Below are 14,174 nucleotides of genomic sequence, written 5' to 3'. Positions count from 1 at the left end.
CAATCCTCTGGACGTCTAAGTGTGCCAGCTTTTGCTCTCTTCTGAGTGACTGTGGTCTCACTTTCTGCGTCGGAGCAGCTGAGAGTTGATCTGAAGGGGACACTAAAGAACTGCTAGAAAGTAGTATTTTACTTAAAACTGTGTTTTCTCTTATTGTATTGATATTATGTGGCTACGTAAAAGAGAAAAATAAGAAAAAAAAAAACCCTCACCGAAATCTAAGCATTAGAATAAACTGTAGACACTTTCAAACCTCACCCTTCGTCCCAGGGCCTCCTATCATTCTCTTCAGGGCCAACTTTACCTCCTGGTTCCGCAGAGTGTAGATGAGGGGGTTGAGGAAAGGGGTGATGGCTGTGGGAAATAAGGCAGCTGCCCCATCCAGGGGGCTCTTGGTTTCAGGTCGCAGGTAGATGAAGGCACAGGGCACATAGTAGATGGTGACCACGGTTACATGGGCTCCACAGGTTGAAAAGGCCCGGTGCCGCCCATCAGTTGTACGGATTCTCAGGATGGCCCGAGTGATCTGAACATAGGAGAGGAGTATCAGGGAGAAGCAAGTGGCAACCACCACCCCAATGTCCACAAAGGTCACCTGCTTGTTGACTGTTGTATCAGCACAGGCTAGCCTCAAAACCGCAGGAATGTCACAGAAGAAATAATCTACCTGGTTGGGGCCACAGTAGGGCAGGCGGAAGGTTAGGATGGCCTGGAGAGCCCCATGGATGGATCCTGCCACCCAAGCTCCAGCCACGAGGCTGGTGCATAACCTCCCATTCATGAGCACGGGGTAGCGCAGGGGCCGGCATATTGCCAGGTACCTGTCGTAGGCCATCAGGGTGTAGAGGAAGCACTGGGTACTGCCCAGGAAGTGATAGAAATACAGCTGAGCCACACAGCCACCAAATGGGATGGGTTTAATGCCTAACGTGAAGTTCATCGTGAGGCGAGGGACAATGATGGTAGAGATGCCCATGTCAATGATGGAGAGAACACCAAGAAAGATGTACATGGGACGGGCATGGAGCTGTGGGTCCACTGAGACAATGACCAGAATAAGCAGGTTTCCCAGCTGAGTCAGGATGTAGATTAGCAAAAAGAACACAAACAGGAACATCCTTAGCCTGAGAGGGTAGGGAATTCCTGTGAGAATGAACTCAGTCAACAATGTGCTGTTGACTCTTTCCATCCTCTGGAGAGATCTTATCTAGAGAACAGACAAAACAAGCGTTAGCATGGAAGTGAGAGGGAAGTGAGGAAGAACTGGAGAAAGAGATCGTAAAAAGCAGGGACAATGGTAGAGAAGTTTTTGTCTTATGTGGAGAGATGACAAATAGGGAGAAGTATGCTCTATGGCAGGAGTTGGCCTGTTTAGTAAATAAAGTTTTATTGGAACACAGCCATGCTCATTTACTTACGTATTGTCTGTAGCTGCTTTGGTGCTATGATGGCAGAGTTGAGTAGTTGTATTTAGCCTGCAAAGCCTAAAATATTTACTCTCTGGGTCTTTACAGAAAAAGTTTGCTCCTAGAAGTTTGCACCTGGAACACTTTTGCCAAAGATTAAGGGTTTATTGGAAAGGACTTGTATGGGAAACGTTAGAGGCTCTGCCAGTTCAGAAACCTCCAGAATCCACTGGCTCATTCTTATCTCTACCAGGACATAAACTTACAGAGTGGGGAGTATGCAAAAAGGAAATGAGAAAATTCTTTGTCTTCTTTTGTAGTGGAGGGAATGGAATAGAATTTTGATTAAACGGCTAGCTGTATGTGACAGGTCTTGATGCTATGCAAGTCTACTCTCCAAGTTCATTACAATTAAAGGAAGTGGGAAGAGACTGGGTGGCTCAGTCAGTTGAATGTCTGACTCTTGTTTTTGGCTCAGGTCATGATCTCTGGGTCAAGAGATCGAGCCCCACATCAGGCTCTGCCCTCAGCATGGAGTCTGCTTGAAGTTCTCTCTCTCTCTCTCTCTCTCTCTCTCTCTCTCTCCCCCCTCTTCTCTACCCCTTGCTCATGTGCACTCTCCCTCTCTCTAAAATAAATAAACCTTTAAAAAAGTAAATTAAGGGAGAGAATGCCCATGAGGCTGTAAGCACCTAAGTAAAGTTGTGGTTGGTACTTGGTACTATGTATTTCAGTGTCCTTGTGTATAATAATGTACCCTTGGGACATGGTAAAGGAAGAGAGGAGAAAAGGAAGCAAAGATGGATGCCTGTAGTGAGACATCAGAGATGAGAGAAAAAACAAGGATGACAGAGGATGAGTGATGGCTAGAGTAGGACAAATGGTTCTCAGTGTGGAGGAGTTATTTTAAGTTCTTGGTCCAACCTTTTGATTGGCATTTCACCACCTGCAGAAAAAGGTTGATTAATGAGCTTTTAAAACTCTTCTTAGTTGTATGATTCTCCAGTATCTAAGCTTATGGCTTGAAGTGCAATGTCAAAGACATTGAAATGGATGGATTGATTGATTTTGTTCTGGAATGATTCATGTCCACTCAGAAGGAAGAGAGTGAGATTCATAGAGAAGTCAGCTCTCTGATCAGTGATTCCCTCCAACTTCACTCCTGTGCTCTGGCTCAGATGAATGTGAAGAGCAGGGAAGTGGCAACCTTGAGTAAGATTTCATGGACAGATGGTCCTGCTGCTAGCTGGAAACCCAAAATGTAAATATTGTAATGGAACTGGGTGATCAGCTAGCCTGTTGGTTCTGAGACTGTTTCACAGCTCCGCTGGGTTTTTATTTCCTTATTGAAGTTGTGAGGATGGGGAATGAAACTCTGGACCCAATTCTGGCAAATTGACCAATAACGGGTAGGTAGTTCTACTCAATCCTTATATTAAACACTTAATTTTAAAACTGCTGTATCCCTACCCTGTCAAAGCTTAGCTCTCATTATTCAACCATCTCTTATAGCACTTCAAAAAGGCAGCAGTAAATCCTTCCACTCATGTCGTGTTTTTTTTTTTCTCCCAAGTGAATGGAATAGCAGTTGTGATTTTTAAAAAATATATTTTAGTTGCAGGAAATCAGTGATGGTTGACCTTCAAAAAGTTGACCACAGAGCTCTTCTGGATGCCAGGGCTACAGACACTGGCCTCTTCACCTCCCAGCTTCAGAAACTGCAGAGGGTTTAAGCTCCCATACAAGTTCCTTGAGAAATTCACAAGTCCTCAATAGCAGTCCTGGCCTGAAGGAGCTCAGGTGGTTTCTCTGGTGGTTGTCATGGGATGCTATAGTTTTCTGGGGTCACAGAGGTCTGATGTTAAACTCTGCAGATTTAGAAGCCTGATTTGGTCAGGTCTCCCTAGAGGAATCAGGCCCTGGGAAACCAATTCACATTATTCAATACCTGAGAGAATGACGTGTAAACCAAACAACCAATTTCTTAATTTACAGTGGGAGATCTCATTCCCATGACTGAAATAGTGTGTTTAGTACCCAGGGCAATCACTTACTAATATCAAGCTCTCTGGAAATCAAATTAGAATTCAGATGCATATTTCTAAGTTTTGAATCAGAGCAAAGGGAATTTGATGGGACATACTTAATTTAGGCTGCGATAGGTATCAATGAATTATGCCTGGTAAATTACACAGTACCTTCATCTAGGGGGATTCTTTAATCTTGCCTTCAGATACAATATTTTTTCTCTTCTGGGAAGTAGTGGGGTTACATTGACAGAGTTTTACTCTTTAATTCCTGAGTTTAATTTCCCTAATCATTTTTCCTCATTTGTTTTCTGTACTGTTTTCCTGTTTGTAATAGGGAATGTTCTCTGAATTAGTCTCTAGCAATTTGGGGGAAATTTGTTGTAGATAGGGAATTCCAGTCCACATGGAGTGTGCCAATTCTTGTTGTAATCAATTAGAGAGAATAGTATTTCCTAATCTTGCCCTTTAGATCCATATTTTTCTTTCCTTCATTTTTGGACAAAGAAAGCTCTACACCCAATGTGGGGCTTAAATTTAACAACCTGAGATCAAGAATTGCATGCCCTACTGACTGAGCCAGCCAGCTGCCTACATCCATCTTAACGGGAACAATGAGGGGATGGGATGTAGTTTTATTTTTACTACTGTCCTTATTAGGTGTGATCTCATTCCAGTTGCAGTTAAGCTTTCCTCCACTTCTTTAATAAGTTTTTTCCCATTTAACAAGTTTTTTTCTCACTTAGCTATAAAGATTAATAGGACTACTTCCTTTTTGCCTCTGATCTGTTATGACCATCTTCCTTATGGTACTGCCATTATCCTTGATCTCCAAGTATGAAGTTTGGTATTCACTGGATGAACTTCTACTTAATCTGATTCATTAATAACCCAGATGGAGCTCTGACATGCATTAACTCCTTTTAATGATGAAAGTGCTGAGAAAGAGAAGAATGTGGCACAAAGAGAAAGGAACGGGACACTGATGAAAACTTCATGGATATTAAAAAAAAATAACTCTAACCACCTATCTCTCAAATAGCATGAAGTAAATATAAACAAAAACATTTTTTTAAATACAATCCACTCAATAGACTTTCTTTTAATTTATAAAAAGCATCTCAGGGGCACCTGGGTGGCTCAGTCGATTAAGTGCCTGACTTCAGCTCAGCTCATTATATCAGGGTCCTGGGATGGAGCCCTGTGTTGGGTTCCCTGCTCAGCAAGGAGTCTGCTTCACCCTTCGCCCTCCATACTGCTCAAGTTCTCTCTCCCTCAGATAAATAAGTAAAATCTTTTTTTTAAAGCATCTCAAATATTTAGAAAACTTAGATGATCTATTGCCATTTTCTGAATTTTCTAATAAGACATGTAAATTGGAAAATGATCTAGAGGAATAACATTGGAATGAATACAGACATATACAATGAGATGAGAAAAATTTGAATTATTAAGTCTGAGAAATGAGATAAAACATTTCCACTAACATGTAAAACCCTTGTTAGAGCAATGAATTTGACATGTCTAACATATTCACTAACATAGAAAGGAGATTAAAATTTTACTCCTATCCATCCTTCAAATTTTGAGCAAAGAATCTGTCTTAAAGGTGAAGGAAGGGACCTGATAAGGAACAAACAGCAAGGAGTAGATATGAAACCACCACAGAACTCAAGATAGTCTTACCTTTTCTGATTGGTAAGCAATCTAGGCAGTGAACGAACCTCTGAAGAAAGGTAGCTTTGGATAAATATGTAACCAATAAAAGTCTTGTGGAAATAGTGTTATCTTGACATAAATTAGCTAAATGGTAGCTGCATTGTCTTAACAGAGTAGTAAAGAAAATTTCTGTGCGAGCAGAAAAAGAAATATATTGAGTAGACAAGGAAAGACATTGAGAGATGAAGTGACTGAGAGTGGAAAATCCTTTGCACAGTGTTTGGACCCAACATTTACGTGTATCTGAAACTTACTCTGTGTTCATCTATATTTGGGAGTATCTTCCTCTTACATTCTTCTCTTTTCAGCACTTCTTCACATCAGTGATCAAATCCTGTGGGTGATGATTAATTCTGAAAATGGGACAGAACAATGGCAGGTGTTACTTGGGGGAGAGAATCCCCTTCACCTGGAGGTGTCAGTATCCACAGAAAACCCTCTTCCAGTCTGTGAGAGGGGATTTAAATTTGTTCCTAGAGAGATTTCAATGATTTTGGATCCCACAGGGTCAGCAGTAGTTGTTGTGAAGAGCTCATGGCAGAAGACCTAATCAGTTCTGGTTAGATCAAAATGAAGGACCAAATTACTGAAAGTTGATTTATTTGCTTGTTTATTTGTAAACGTCCTCTTCCAATTGCCTTATGCTGGGGAAGAGTTGTGGCCCCCAATGAAGGCAACTGCTAAGGTTGGTTTCCCTTGTGTTCTGTTACTTCTTTTATTTTCCCCAGAGTCAATTACAGTATGTGAGACCTATACTTTGGGGAATATTGTAATGGGACCCCTGTGATGAGACAAGACCAATATCTATGGTTTGTTTCCTGGGATACTTAGTTTCTAGCTTTTTCCAATTTTGTAACATCAGCTGGGACAAAATCTGGGGGGCTCATAAGGCTTGTTGATATTTCATATCTGTGATTTCTTTTCTCTTCCAAAAAAGAAATTATAGAAACAAAACAAAGCAAAACAAAAAACTAGTGTGGTTGTTTACTAGTCATGGATGTCTTCTTATTGGCACATTCACATGTTATAAAACTCATTTGTTAGAATTACTAAGGTGTTAACATGTATCTGATAGTGTAGGAGAAAGAGAATCTCAGGGTTAGTGGAACACGAGAAATTATCCAATCTAGCTATCATCTATGTATCATAAGTCATGCTCACTGAGCAGTGATTTTTACTTTTTAAAGATTTATTTATTTATTTTAGAGAAAGAGGGAGAGAGAGAGCAGGGGGAGGGGCAGGGGAAGAGGGAGAAAGAGTCTTAAGCATACTCTGTGGTGAGGGCAGAACCAGACGCAGGGCTCAATCTTCCGACCCCGAGATCACGACCTGAGCTGAAACCAAGAGTCAGATGGTTAACCAACTGTGCCACCCAGGTGCTCCTTTGCTAGTATTTCTTGGTCCTGTTTCTTTGAATACTTTGAGATTGGTTTGACTGCTAGTCTTATCTTTGGAATTCTCTGAACCACTTTTCCAATTTTATTTCCCAATGTCTATAGATGGTCTATGCCTTCTGAGAATACCTTAGATGTGATCTGTTCCGCCTAACCCCAGATGTTTGCAGTCATCTCTATAGCTCTGAAGTCACCTTGGTATTGAAGTGTCTAGAGTAGGGGTGGGCAAACTTTTTCTGGAAAGGCCAGATAATAAATATTTTTTGGCCTTGAGGACCATACAGTCTCTGTTGCAACTATTCAAGTCTGCCATTATACATGAAAGCAGCCATAAATAATACACATAAAATGGGCACGGCTGCATTATGTAAAACTTTATTTGTAGACACTGACATTTGAATTTCACATGAACTTCAACAACAGAAGAATAAATAAATATTAAAAAAAAAAAAAAGAGAAGTGCCTGGGTGGCTCAGTCAGATGAGCGTCTGACTCTTGGTTTAGGCTCAGGTCATGATCTTGGGGTCTTGAGATGGAGCCCTGTTTGGGCTCCACACTCAGTGGGGAGTCTGCTGGAGATTGTCTCTCTCCCTCTCCCTCTGCCCCTCCCCCCATGCATGTGCACTCACTCTCTCTGTAAAAATAAATAAATCTTAGAAAAAAGTTTCAGGGGCACATAGGTGGCTCAGTCAGTCAAGCATCTAACTTTGGCTCAGGTCATGATCTCAGGTCCTGGGATTGAGCCCCACATTGGACTCCACACTCAGTGGGGAATCTGCTTGTCCCTCTCCCTTTGGCCCTCCCCCTGCTCATTCTCTCTCTTAAATGAATAAAATCTTTTTTTAAAAAAGATCTTATTTATTTATTTATTTGACACAGAGAGAGAGTGCAAGTAGGCAGAGAGGCAGGCAGAGGGAGAAGGAGAAGCAGGGTCCCTGCTGAGCAGAGAGCCCATCTTGGGGCTCAATCCCAGGACCCCTGAGATCATGACCTGAGCTGAAGGCAGACACCCAACCAACCGAGCCACCCAGGCACCCCTCAAATAAATATAATCTTAAAAAAAAAAAAAAAGTCCATGACAGAAGTTCTTCCTTATCAGTAATTACTTTAAATGTAAATGGATTAAAATCTGCAATCAAAAGGCAGATTGGCAGAATAGATAGAAACACGTGATCCAGCTATAGGTGTCTGAAAGAGATTCACTAGAGATCCAAAGACTCCAACAGGCTGAAAGTGAAAGAAGAAAGAAAGATATCCATGGGGCACCTGGGTGGCTCAGTTGGTTAAGATCTGCCTTTGGCTCAGGTCATGATGCCGGGGTCCTGGGATCAAGCCCTGTGTTGGGCGCCCTGCTCAGTGGAAAGCCTGCTTCTCCCTCTCCTGCTCCTGCTCCCCCTGCTTGTGTGCACGCGCTCTCTGTCAAATAAATAAATAATCTTAAAAAAAAAGATATTCCATGTAAATAATAACCAAAAAGAGTAGGAGTCACTATAGTAACATCAGACAAAATAGATTAAACACAAAAAAGTTAGAAGAGACAAAGAAGGACATTACACATTAAAAGATTCAATACAACAAGAAAATAGAACAATGATTAATATTTAAGCACATAATGACAGATCAAAATATCTAAAGCAAAACCTGACAGAATTAAAGGGAGAAATAGTTTTACAATAATAGTTGGAGACTTCAGTACTCCACTCAAAATAGATAGAACAACAGAAAATAAGGAAAGAGAGGATTTAAACAAAAATAAACCAATTAGACCTAATAGATTATACAGAATAGTCTACCCCAAAACAGAATACACATTCTTCTCAAGTGCACATGGGACATTCTTCAGGTTAGACCATATATTAGGCCACAGATTAAGTCTCAATGTATTTAAAAAGATAGACATTACACAAAATATGTTCTCTGATCATAGTGAGATCGTTAGAAGTTAATAAAAAGAAATCTATAAACTGGAATATTCACAAAATGGTCAAAATGAAACAATACATTTTTTTTTCTTTAAGCAAGCTCTATGCCCAATGTGGGGCTTGAACTTATGACCCTGAGATCAAGAGTCACATGCTCTACCCACTGAGCCAGCCAGGTGCTCCCAAACAACACACTTAAAAAAAATTTATTTATTTATTTATTTATTTATTTATTTATTTTTAAAGATTTTATTTGTTTATTTGACAGAGAGAGAGACAGCCAGCGAGAGAGGGAACACAAACAGGGTGAGTGGGAGAGGAAGAAGCAGGCTCCCAGTGGAGCATGGAGCCAGATGTGGGGCTCGATCCCAGGACCCTGGGATCATGCCCTGAGCTGAAGGCCCACGCTTCAGAGCCACCCAGGCACCCCTATTTATTTATTTTAGAGAGAAAAAGAGAGAGAGAGACCCTGTGTGCATAGGTGAGGAGAGGGGCAGAGGGAGAGGAAGAGAATCTCAAGTGGACTTCCTGCAAAGCATGGGGCCAGATGCTGGGAGATCATGACCTGAGCCAAAATCAAGAGTTGGACACTTAACTGACTGAACCACCCAGGTGCCCCCAAATAATACACTTTTAAACCACCAATGGACCAAAGAAGAAATCACAAAGGAAATTAGAAAATAATAAAAGATTGAATGAAAACAACATGACATACCCAAACTTACTGGACACAGTGAAAGTAGTGTTAAGGGGGAAACTTAGGGCTGTAAATGCTTACATTAAAAACCAAGAAAGATCTTGGGGTGCCTAGCTGGTGCAATTGATAGACCATGCGACTCTTGATCTCAGGGTTGTGAGCTGGAGCCGCATGTTGGGTGTAGAAATTACTTAAAAAAGAAACACACAGACACAGACACAGACACACACCCCCCCCAAGCCAAACCAAATCAAACCAAACCAAAAACAAGAAAGATCTCAATCAACAATTTACTGGGGCATCTGGCTGGCTCAATTGGTAGAACATGCAGCTCTTGATCTTAGGGTCATGAGTTCAAGCCCCTGTTGGGTGTAGAGAACACTTACAGAAAAAAAAAATTTTTTTTAAAGATTGTATTCATTTACTTGACAGAGACAGACAGCCAGCAAGAGAGGAAACACAAGCAGGGGGAGTGGGAGAGGAAGAAGCGGCTCCTAGCGGAGGAGCCTTATGTGGGACTCAATCCCAGAACGCTGGGATCACGCCCTGAGCCGAAGGCAGACGCTTAACGACTGTGCCACCCAGGCGCCCCTTAAAGAAAACTTTGAAAAAATTATTAAAAAAATTATAAAAGCAACTTATCTTTAAAACTAAAGGATCTAGAAAAAGAAGAACTAAATACAAAGTAAGCAGAAGAAAGAGAATAATAAAAAATTAGAACACAAGTAAATGAAATAGAGAATAGAAAAATAGAGAATGTCAATGAAAAGATCAAAGAAATTGACAAAGGTTTAGCTAGATGGACTAAGAAACAAAGAGGGAAGACTCAACTCACCAAAATCAGTGAGGAAAGTGGGGACATTACTACCACTTTTACAGAAATATAAGGATCATAGGAGAGTACTATGAGCAATTGTATACAAAAAATTGGATAACCTAGGTGAAATGAACAAATTCCTAGAAATACAAAACTTGCCAAGACTAAATTGTGAAGAAACAGAGAATCTGAAAAGACCTATAACCAGTAAAAAAATTAAATAAGTAATAAAAAATCTCCCAACAAAGAAAAGCCCTGGTCCTGATGGCTTCACTGACAAAGTCTACCAAACATTTCAAGGACTAATACCAATACTTCTCAAACTTTTCCAAAAATTGAAGGGGAGGGAACACTAACTCATTCTATGAGGCCAGCATTACCCTGATATCAAAGCCAGAAAAAGACTACAAGAAAATTACAAACTAATGCGCTTTATGAACAATGATGCAAAAATCTTCAATAAAATATTAGCAGCAGAATTCACCAGCATATTAAAAGGATTATACACCAAGACCAAACATAATTTATTCCTGGAATGCAAGAATGGTTCAACATATGAAAACTGATCAATGTAATATGTTATATCAAGAAAATGAAGGGGAAAAAAACCATATGATCATCTCAGTAGATGCAGAAAAAGCATTCGACAAAATTCAACACTTTCTTGATTAACAACACTCAACAAACTGGGAATAGAAGATATAGTCACATGACTTTTGACAAGGGTACCGAGACCATTCACTGGGGGAAAGGACAGTCTTTTCAACAAGTGGTGCTGAGAAAACTGGATATTCACATATAAAAAATGAAGCTGGACTCTTACCTAACACCATATACATAAATTAACTCATCAAAGATCTAACTGTAAAGACCTAAACCGATACAAGTCTTAGGAGGAAACTTAGGACAAAAACTTCACAATATTGGATTTGGCAATGATTTCTTGGATATGACATCAAAGGCACAGGAAGCAAAAGAAAACATAGACAAGTTTGGCTTCATGGAAATTAAAAATGCCTGTACATTAAAAAACACTATTAACAGAATAAAAAGGCAATCCATAGAATGAGAGAAAATATTTAAAAACTATATACCTGATAAACAATCAATATCCAGAACTCCTAAATCTCACAACAACAAAAATGAACAACCCTACTCAAAAATGGGCAAGGGGGGCGCCTGGGTGGTGTAGTCATTAAGCTTCTGCCTTCGGTTTAGGGCGTGATCCCAGTGTTCTGGGATCGAGCCCCACATCAGGCTCCTCTGCTAAGAGCCTGCTTCTTCCTCTCCCACTCCCCCTGCTTGTGTTCCCTCTCTCGCTGGCTGTCTCTCTCCTGCAAATAAATAAATAAAATCTTTAAAAAAACCCCAACAAAATTAAAACAAAACAAAACAAAAATGGGCAATGGACTTGAATGGACATTCCTCTAAAGAAGGCTACAAATGGCCAGCAAGCACATGAAAGGATGTTCAACATCACTTGTCATTCAGAAATGCAAACCAAGGGGCACCTGGGTGGCTCAGTCATTAAGCATCTGCCTTCGGCTCAGGGCGTGATCCCAGAGTCCTGGGATGGAGCCCTGTGTCGAGCCCCCTGTTCTCCGCTGGGAGCCTGCTTCTTCCTCTCCCACTCCCCCTGCTTGTGTTCCCTCTCTTGCTGGCTGTGTCTCTCTCTGTCAAATAAATAAATAAAATCTTAAAAAAAAAAAAAAAAGAAATGCAAACCAAAACTACAATGGGGTACCAATTCAGACCCATTAGGATGGCTGTTATGAAAAAAACAGAAAACAAGTGTTGGTGATGCTGTGGAGAAAAGGGAACCCTCATCCACTCTTGGTGGGAATGTAAAATGCTGCAGCCACTGTCCTTCATTTTCTGAAAGAGCTATTGACCTTTGCTCTTATACTGTAAGTGAGTTCTCTCTCTCCAACTTCTTTCAAGTATTTTCTTGTTCCTCCAGGTAAGAGGAGGACAGGTCACAGTGGGTAAGTCAAGGTCATTTATATCACGCTGGCCTGGTCGGAGGGATGTTGTGTGAGTAACTGGCCCATTGAATGACTGACCAGGTGGCTTCCAGATCTTTGACTATTTGACATTATGATATCCTGCCAGAAGTTTTTCTTGATACTTTGGACAATTTAGATGTACTCCAAAAGTCTTTACTTTTTTAGCTTAAAAAAAGTTGCTGATTGAGTGACGTATTAATAAGGGTGAGGTAAAGCTGCTGCTATAAAGTAATCCAATTACAAATCAGTGATTTAAAGAGTTAGAGGTTTGTTTTCCTCTCACTTAAAATTCTGAAGTGAGTGTTCCAGGTCGGCAGGTGACTCATCTCCTTGATAGGAGCAAGCGCCTAGAGGCTTTGGGGAATTATGAGTGAAGCAATGGATGAAGGGTGATAGTGCAGCATTACACTGGTTTCCCCCAAATTTTCCTGGAATAATCTCCCTCCTCCTCGGTACAGTATTTACTCCTCATATTCAATGTTTGTGTAGAATGTGCTTTCTCCTGAGAGGTGGGTCAGAAAAGTAAAAAAGAGTTCTGGCCAATTTATTGAGGTTAAATATAGCACTAGAAGCTTCTTTGTAGTAGAAATACACTCAGTCCAGCTTAAGCCAACATCTATTTTTGAATGTTTCCCACATGCAGCAGTAGCTGAGAGCTGTGGTAGCAACGGTGATGCAGGCAGTCCCCGAGACTGTAGTTACTTATTTTCGCTGGCGGCCCCTCTACCTGCCCTTATTCTCCTCAGAGCAGACTTCACTTCCTGGTTCCTCAGGGTATAGATAAGGGGGTTCAGAAATGGAGTGACAACAGTGTAAAACACGGCCACTGCTCCATCCAGGGGACTCTTGGAGCCAGCCCTGAGGTAGATGAAGATACAGGGCACATAGTACACAGTGACCACGGTTAGGTGGGAGCCACAGGTGGAGAAGGCTCGGTGCCGCCCATCAGCAGTGCGAATCTTTAGGATGGCGTGGACTATGTTGGCATAGGAGAGCAGAATTAACATGAAGCAACTGGCGGCCACCACCCCAATGTCCACAAAGGTCACAAGCTCATTGATGATTGTGTCAGCACAGGCCAGTCTCAATACCGCAGGGATGTCACAGAAAAAATAATCCACCTGGTTGGGCCCACAGTAGGGCAGGCGGAAGGTCAAGGTGGCCTGGATAGACCCATGGATGGATCCTGCCACCCAAGCTCCAGCCACGAGGCCGGTGCATAACCTCCCATTCATGAGCACGGGGTAGCGCAGGGGCTGGCATATTGCCAGGTACCTGTCGTAGGCCATCAGGGTGTAGAGGAAGCACTGGGTACTGCCCAGGAAGTGAAAGAAATACAGCTGAGCCACACAGCCACCAAAGGGGATTGCCTTGCTGGCGGGAGTGAAGTTTAGAAAAACTCGAGGGACGATGACTGAGGAGAGCCACATGTCCAGGAATGAGAGCACGGCCAGAAGAATGTACATGGGGCGAGCCTGGAGCTTTGGGTCAGCCCACACGGTGAGTAGAATGAGCAGGTTTCCCAGCTGAGTCAAGACGTAAATGATGAAGAAGACCAGGAAGAGGAGGGTCCTCAGACTCGGGGGGTGAGGTAAGCCCAGGAGAATGAAGTCTGTCACCACCGTGTCCAGGGATGTATTTGTGGTCTCTCCCATGTCTTTCTGTAGTCTGCTAAGATGAATGGTGAAGTCAGACAAGGGAAATATACACAGGGAAGAGGCAAGAGAATGCTTTTGTCTGATGACCAGAATCTAGAAGGAAAACAGAGAACTTCTTATTTTAAGTAGAATGCATTTGCCATCAATCATCTGGGTTTGCTCTGTAAGACAATCCCTCAGAGGCTGGTTAGTTTCTAGGTGTCCTGAAATGCTCCTTCTTTTTTCTTTTTAAAAAAATTTATTTATTTACTTGAGAGAGAGAGTGAGTGAGCTGGCGGGAGGGGCAGAGGGAGAAGGAGAGGAGAGAGAGAATCTCAAGCTGACTCCCAGCTGAGTGTGGAGCCTGACATAGGGCTCCATCCCATGACCTGAGCTGAAATCAAAAGTCAGATATGCTCAACCGACTGAGCCACCCAGGAGCCCCTGAAATGCTCCTTCTATGGGAGACGTGTTACAAGTATTGGAAATGAAGGCACAAGGTCGTGTCTGAAAAATAGTGCAGGTAATGGGTCTACACCCCCAATTGGG

The 14,174-nt window shown here is 41.8% G+C and overlaps 2 protein-coding genes across 2 annotated transcripts; both read right to left on the bottom strand.

Annotated features, from left to right (window-relative positions):
• Positions 1 to 247: 247 nt before the first annotated feature.
• Positions 248 to 1,189, bottom strand: LOC103681547 (olfactory receptor 10G3). The gene has a single exon (XM_008711140.2). The coding sequence runs from the start codon at positions 1,187 to 1,189 to the stop codon at positions 248 to 250; it is 942 nt and encodes a 313-aa protein (XP_008709362.2).
• Positions 1,190 to 12,521: 11,332 nt separating this feature from the next.
• Positions 12,522 to 13,685, bottom strand: LOC103681543 (olfactory receptor 10G2). Its single transcript, XM_008711137.1, has one exon. The coding sequence runs from the start codon at positions 13,641 to 13,643 to the stop codon at positions 12,687 to 12,689; it is 957 nt and encodes a 318-aa protein (XP_008709359.1). The 5' UTR covers positions 13,644 to 13,685; the 3' UTR covers positions 12,522 to 12,686.
• Between the last annotated feature and the right edge of the window lie 489 nt (positions 13,686 to 14,174).

This window comes from Ursus maritimus, unplaced genomic scaffold (genome assembly GCF_017311325.1).
Source record: "Ursus maritimus isolate PB19 unplaced genomic scaffold, ASM1731132v1 scaffold_36, whole genome shotgun sequence".
NCBI lineage: Eukaryota > Metazoa > Chordata > Mammalia > Carnivora > Ursidae > Ursus > Ursus maritimus.
This window is presented reverse-complemented; position numbering and strand designations above follow the sequence as displayed.

What these genes read in the sequence shown, in the direction of transcription:
- LOC103681543 (XM_008711137.1), bottom strand. Translation starts at nt 13,643, where the DNA reads ATGGGAGAGACCACAAATACATCCCTGGACACGGTGGTGACAGACTTC.
- LOC103681547 (XM_008711140.2), bottom strand. Translation starts at nt 1,189, where the DNA reads ATGGAAAGAGTCAACAGCACATTGTTGACTGAGTTCATTCTCACAGGA.